General features: G+C 30.4%; 1 protein-coding gene across 1 annotated transcript in view; it reads left to right on the plus strand.

Annotated features, from left to right (window-relative positions):
• LOC114121050 (uncharacterized) overlaps nucleotides 1-7108 on the plus strand; it is a 54031-nt gene extending 46923 nt beyond the window's left edge. The window contains 8 exon segments of the mRNA XM_050201480.1: nucleotides 54-208; nucleotides 1405-1557; nucleotides 1639-1755; nucleotides 2873-2998; nucleotides 3494-4253; nucleotides 6412-6526; nucleotides 6643-6802; nucleotides 6916-7108. Of these exon segments, the coding sequence (XP_050057437.1) occupies nucleotides 54-208; nucleotides 1405-1557; nucleotides 1639-1755; nucleotides 2873-2998; nucleotides 3494-4253; nucleotides 6412-6526; nucleotides 6643-6802; nucleotides 6916-7017 (1688 nt within the window). The 3' untranslated portion in view covers nucleotides 7018-7108.
• The last annotated feature ends 57 nt before the right edge of the window (nucleotides 7109-7165 follow it).

A 7165-nucleotide genomic window follows, 5' to 3' on the forward strand; every position in this document is an offset into this window, starting at 1 on the left:
ATATATAAATAGGTATACTAATATATTAATTTTAATTTTAATTACTGTTCTAGAAACTTTTCAATTATTACAACTTGTTTCAAACGAGTTAAATGAAGTGTTTTCTAATAGCCAACCAGAACCAATAAATATCGAATGGAGTGAAGGACAATCAGTTATAGTTCAATACCATCTAGACAATATGTGGTACCGAGGAACGATCATAAAAGTTTGTATTATTTTTTAAATTAGTTAAATTTTATTATTATTTTTATTTTTATACCTTATTTTAGGTCGGTTTTTTATAAAAAAAATTATGAAATCTGAAAGTAATTTTTAAATCAGCTATATTTACCTTAAATTTGTTTGTATTATTTTGCCGATAGCGTTTTTAGAGAAATTTTATTCGAGATGCCCCCCCCCCCCCCCCCCCCCCGCGTAAATATGTTCTGGATCCGCACCTGATATTTAGTTAAATTATCTATTTCTTGTGTAAATAATTCACTATTAATTAATTAGGTACTTGATTTCTCACAAATATCTTTTAGAGTTTTTTTGGTACCCACGATTTGATGATTTAATATTTTTTTCTTCGTCGTTAATATGTCCAATAATTTTTTTGATTATATCATTATCAAATAGTACCCATTAACTTCACTCGCCATTAAAATATTAAAAATTCAGTTCAAAACAAATTACAGCGTATAGAGTAGTAAACCGTTAACACTTAATTGCGATAATGATTATAGTTTGTCGTTTGTTTACATAACATAACACACAAGAGAAAATTATCAAAGCTTAAACGTTATCGTTTATATTAAATCGATAATGCTAAAATAATTGATAGTAAATAATAATCAATAATCACGACTTTGGATCACAATTGGGACACACACAGACGTCCTCGAGAAAAACTTGAGACGTAATTAATATTATACCTTACGGGGCGCAATTCGAACGCAGCTAAACAAATACGTTTCAATATTTTTCACGTACGCACACATTGTGCATAACATAGTTTATTATAGTCGACTGATTCTTTTATGCACTGTGTAGCATCCTATTTTAATTTTTCACCCAATTAAATAATTTTTTTAAATAAAATTATTAAACATTGTCTACCAATAGTGTAGAATATAAAAATATTAAGTTAATTCTTTAACCATACCTACTTGTAAATGTATATTACACACTAAATATTAGATTATTACAACATTTCCTGTATTGGCTGTTTAATATTTTAATGTCTTGTCTTTAACGTTATTATTTGAATCATATTATTGACAGTAACAATTTGCCTCGTCAACTGCCATGCCGGCAGCGAGCTCAGCGACTAACATTATTATAATATTATGTGTTATTAACTATAATATGTGAATAAACCAGGGTGTTGTAAATTATTGCTAAAATTGATGTCCCTTGCAGATAAATGAAATAGAAGAGAAAGTAGAGTTCACCGTACAGTTTTGTGATTACGGAAACATCGAGACATGTACACACGAAAACCTCAGGTCGACCTTGTACATGACAGACGTCCCTCAACTGTGCGTCAAGGGATACTTCAGCACTATTTTACCGGTACGAGAATGATCTTTCGATTTTTATAGTTGAAGCCTTTGTCCAATACAATTATCTAACTAAATTATCCAATTGATTTAGATGACGAAAGACAGAAAATGGCCGATACCGGCACTAGATTTCATACATAGCATGATTGTCGAAAGACGGTGTTTGGTGATTATTGACGAGAGTCTGTCAACTAAAGACATCTATGCGGTGAGTCGTTTTTACCATATTTTTTGATACGTTTTTGTATTCATTCGGATAATTAGGTATAAGTAAATTCAATTAGAACTATAATAAAACAAACTTTCCATTTTTTTTTTTATTAACAAAATAACAAACGATAAGTTTTGAATGGGAATTTATCTAGTCAAAGAACTGGTAAACGGTGAGTATGTGAGATAGAAACAATATTATGATACCCAGAATTATGTAAATAATGAGTACATTTTACATAATACTAGGATAATGTTTTACCAACTGTAAAGAATATTGAACTTAAATATTAATTCTGACATTTCAACCAAATTAATTTAGAGATTGAAATGGAAAATGTTGGTTAAGATAAAGAATACAAGCTGTACAAGCCTGTTTTTTTATTATTAACCACTCATTGAAAAAATTATTAACATTTTTTAGTATATTTCTCGTATATAATTAAGTTGAAATAAGCAAAAAAAAAGTTATTGTTATAATTTTTAATTTTTTGGAATAACTTTCATGCAATAGTATGCCAACATTTTATAGACTGTAGAGTGTCCTTGTTCCACTCCTCTCCGCTCATCACAATTTTAAATACTCAAAAACTACTCGACTGAATTTAAAATTTCAATTTGCATGACGTATCGAAATATTCCGAAAAATATTTTGACTTTTTCTTCTGAAAACTTATTATGTATATCCAGTAATCAGTTTAATTCTATTTCATGACGATAAATATAATTTCCAATAAAAAAAAAAAATGTTAACTGGTTTTGATTAAAATCTGGTTATCTTTAAAAACTGTATATCAAGTGTACTCGTATAACAAACCTTAAGTTTTGATCATTCATTTCTTCATTTCGATGGTAATACATTGGTAATTAATCCTAGTTAAAATTGCCTATAATTTCATAAAAATAATTTAATCCTCAATTCACTTATTGTAATTTTAATCCCCTATTGAAAAATCAATATAATATAGTAAAATTTCCTGACTTCGATAAAACGTCGATCGAACATGGCAGAAACCTCGGAACTACACAAAATACCAAGATGTCCCATCCCTTAAAGAAATCTCTATTCACCAACACGTACAGTTAAAGTAATAATGTTAACTTTTAACGCTTAGATCAAGTACTTAGAAGAAATTCAAGAAGAGTTGGACGTGTGTCAATATTTGGTGACAAACAAAATGGCGCACAATTTTAAATACTCAAAATCAAAAACTACTCGAATGATTTTGAAATTTCAATTTGTATGTATCGAAATATTCCGAAAAATATTTTGATTTTTTCTTCTGAGAGCTTATTATTTATATCCAGTAATCAGTTATACTTCTATTTTATGACGATAAATATAATTTACAAGAAAAAAAGAAAAAAAATGTTAACCGGGTTTAATTAAAATCTGTTTATCTTTAAAAACTGTATATTGCAGTGAATCTTATGTTCTGACATTTCGATGGTAATACATTGGTAATTAAACATTGACATACCTAACTATAGTCAACATTTTCTATAATTTCATAAAAATAATTTATTCCTCAATTCACTTACTATTTTAATCCCCAATTGTAAAATCTGCAATACATATTATAACATAGTAGAATTTCCTGACTTCGATAAAACGTCAATCGAATAAGGAAGAAACCTCGGAACTATACAAAGTACCAAGATGCCCCATCCCTTAAAGAAATCTCTATTCACAAACACGTACAGTTAAAGTAATAATGTTATCTTTTAACTTTTAGATCAAGAGCTTGAATGAAATTCAACAACAGTTGGACGTGTGTCAATATCTGGTGACAAACAAATTGGCACACTTCGAGTACATAACGACGTCGGTCATTGAATTGATGGACACGGACGAAGAAGAAAATGATGACGCAACCGACAACAATTACTACAATGACGATGACAGTGGAGAGATCTACGACGAGGGTGAACAGACCTACGATGATGTTGGAGGGACCAACAACGACGATGAACATACCTACAACAATATTGGAGGGACCAACAGCGACGATGAACAGGCCTACAACAATATTGGAGGGACCAACAACGACGATGAACAGGCCTACAACAATATTGGAGGGACCAACAACGACGATGAACAGACCTACAACAATATTGGAGAGACCAACAACGACGATGAACAGATCTACAACAATAATATTGAAGAGACCAACAGCGTATACGAATCGACCTATGACAACAGGTCGATGGCAGGGCATTCGGTAGACGACAAGCGGTGGAACAGTGTTGATGCTCTGAGCAGCGCATCGGCGATGATTCTGGAAGAAGAAGAAGAGGAATTCGGTTACTCGAAGTTTTGTCTGGAAGCCAACGAAGTGTTCGAGGGCACCATGTGCCGCATTACTGGACCAACTAGCCTCATGTTGGTAATCACGAAGATCGGCGGTGCCGACCTTAGCGTCACCAAGAACCGGATGTATAACGAAATGTATAATAAATGCGGAACCCTACCACCACTCGACCGCATAGTACCAGGTATGAAACACTTATTACGACTAGGTAGGACGAAATGTGCATTTCTTCTTTTTGGTAGAATAATTTAGAAAAGACGGCCTTTACAAGGCGAACAGTTAAGCCTTGGAGTACGGGAGCACGTTGAAATGAATTTTTAATTATTGAAATGTTGATGCACTTGTTTTATGATAAATATTAAGCAAGGGTTACGATATTTTTTTAGATAATCAACGGTTAACCCGATTACCTAAAAATTATTGTGTATAGGAGGTAAGTCCGTACTGTCTGTTATGGGTTGGTTAGATTTTTATACTTTGTCTCTAGACTATAGATTTAAAATGGAAAAAAGGTTTTTCCATTAACTTTTAAAATTTACTATAAAAACGTGGCAATATCATGAACGATTAAAATCTTTTGCTCTTTCGCTTAAGATAAATGCATTGACTTCAATATTATACATCTTCATTCAACAATTTAACTTAAAAAAAAAAAAATTACTCAATATATAATCAAATTAGTATATTATACTTATTTTTCCTTTTTTTTTTAAATAATGTCTCGATGAAAAAGGTAAGTAAGTACCCCTGTTGCTGTACATTAGATATGAATTATTATGAGTGTATTGTATTCAAAAAACAATTCTGAGTGAGGATGGTCTATCAACCTAATCAATAAGTAATATCGTGATATGTTTTTTTTTAATTAGCTATTAAAGTACGAATAATCTTCGTAATTTATGCTATAGTAGGTTGATATTATTTTTCATTAAGTATTGTAATTGTATTGTAGTATTTTAATTGTATAATATAACAATTAACATATTATGTTTATATCAGCTTATATAACTCAAAATTGTATTAAGTACATATTTTTATAGATACCGTAAGACAGTAAAAATAAATCTATTATATAAATAGGCAATATCTTAAAAATATCAATGCGTATAGTAATATTCATAATAATATTATAATATACGTAAAAATTTAAAATTCCCACGAATAATGTTTTAAAATTATAAATAAATAATTAACATTGTTGTTTATAATTTAAATAATTAATTCCGTTAAAATTTAAACCTATAATATCAAAAAAAAAAAAGAATTTTGTATCAATTTTTCAAAACTTAAAAAAAGAAAAGTGAATTTCTTACTACAAAATACTCAATTTCTTGCAATTTTTATAGGTAGTTAATTTCTTCAAAATTCTAACTTAAAATGCATATAAAAATTCTTTGTCTATGTATTTTTAATATTTTTATACAGATCCAGGGAAAACTTGTGAGATCATTTATTAAATTTTCTTGAATTTTAATCTAGCAAATAATTTTTTATAGAAAAGAACTAAAAAAAAAATAAAATTTCTCATGCTTATACATAACTATAAGAAATAGTCGAAACATTAAAAAAATAATATTTTAAAATTTTAAATATAAAATGATAGTATAAAAATTTGGTGGAAATTTCAAGTACTCATATCTACAAATATTCGTTTTTGAGTTAGCACATCAAAAAAATTTCGTTTTTTCTTAATTTTTGTTGATTCCGATTATACAATTTTTACTTATAACTAGTAGTTAGTCTATTGGCGTTAGAAAAAAACTATAATAGGTATCAAGACAAAATAAACTGGTATTCATTATCAACATTATGTCATAATAGATGTATTTATTTTTTGTGGTTTATTGTAGTTCTTTTTTATAATATACCATATAAATCTACCAATATTTTACAATTTAAAAAACCTTCAAAATATTAGATAAGCAATGACCCTGCTCCACCGACCATTGACAATTCGTCATGCCACAAATCCATGCCGACTGCGCTTCCACCATTGTCCGTTGCAGTTAGTGAACGAACTACGACTCCCGGCACTAATCCTCTTTCTTTAAACGAATAATCTCAAAAACTCGTTTGTGACCAAGTTCCGACAGAAATTATATTCGTTTTCAATCCTCTTCGATAACGATTAAAACTTATTTTTTGATTACATTACATTTCATTTATTGAACCGTAGTTCGGATTGTCTATCGTGTTTTCATCGTATCGTTGCGGTTTACCTCGGACGCGTTAAATGTTTGGGTTTAAAAATTCAAATAAAATTGTAAATAATATGTACAACACTAAAAAAAAATAGCTACCAACACGTCTCGACAATATAATATTATTATCGTATTTTCCAGGCCTCGCTGTCACTGTTATTCACAACGGATTGTGGAAACGAGGTGTCATTGAAGACGACGGGAACTCGGTACTTTTGGTCGACTTTGGCACATCTATCAAGTTGATAAAAAAAAAGTAAGCCCCACTTAAATATGTGTTATTGTCGAAGTCGACTATGTTACGATAGTCTGACGCGAATAATATATTATTATTGTGTGATGATCTGACATTGGTCTCTTCGCTTCCGACAGTCTGCGGCCGTGTCCCACAGAGTTTTTGCAATTACCGATGTTCTCGATCGACTGTCGGCTGGAAAACGTCAGACTGGGCGACGACGCCGATGCCAAAGAAGTCGTTAATAAATTGTCGAAGACGTTGAGGGGCATCAATTTAAAAATCGTTGGAATCGTCGTACGTCTTTATTGTTATTAATGATATTGTTTTTAAATTCGTAATCGTGCCCGTTTGTATAATCCATTATAAATTGTAATTATTAACGAAAGTCGAAAACATTTGATTTACAGAGCGAATCGGACAACGACATTGTCGGCGTGGAGTTGTATAACAGCAAAGAAGAAATTGCATACCAGCCGCTGATTGATGCCAAATTACTAATTCCCGAGTGATGCGTTTTTAATTTGTAACTCGTCCGGTAACGTCGACATAAACGCACGTTTGTACATAATATTTTAGCTTATTAAAAGACGTTTTTATTGATTTATTGGAATTATATTTATATACTCTACAAAGTAATATAGTGGCTGTATACATTGT

This window comes from Aphis gossypii, chromosome 2, assembly GCF_020184175.1.
Source record: "Aphis gossypii isolate Hap1 chromosome 2, ASM2018417v2, whole genome shotgun sequence".
In the NCBI taxonomy this organism is placed as follows: Eukaryota; Metazoa; Arthropoda; class Insecta; order Hemiptera; family Aphididae; genus Aphis; species Aphis gossypii.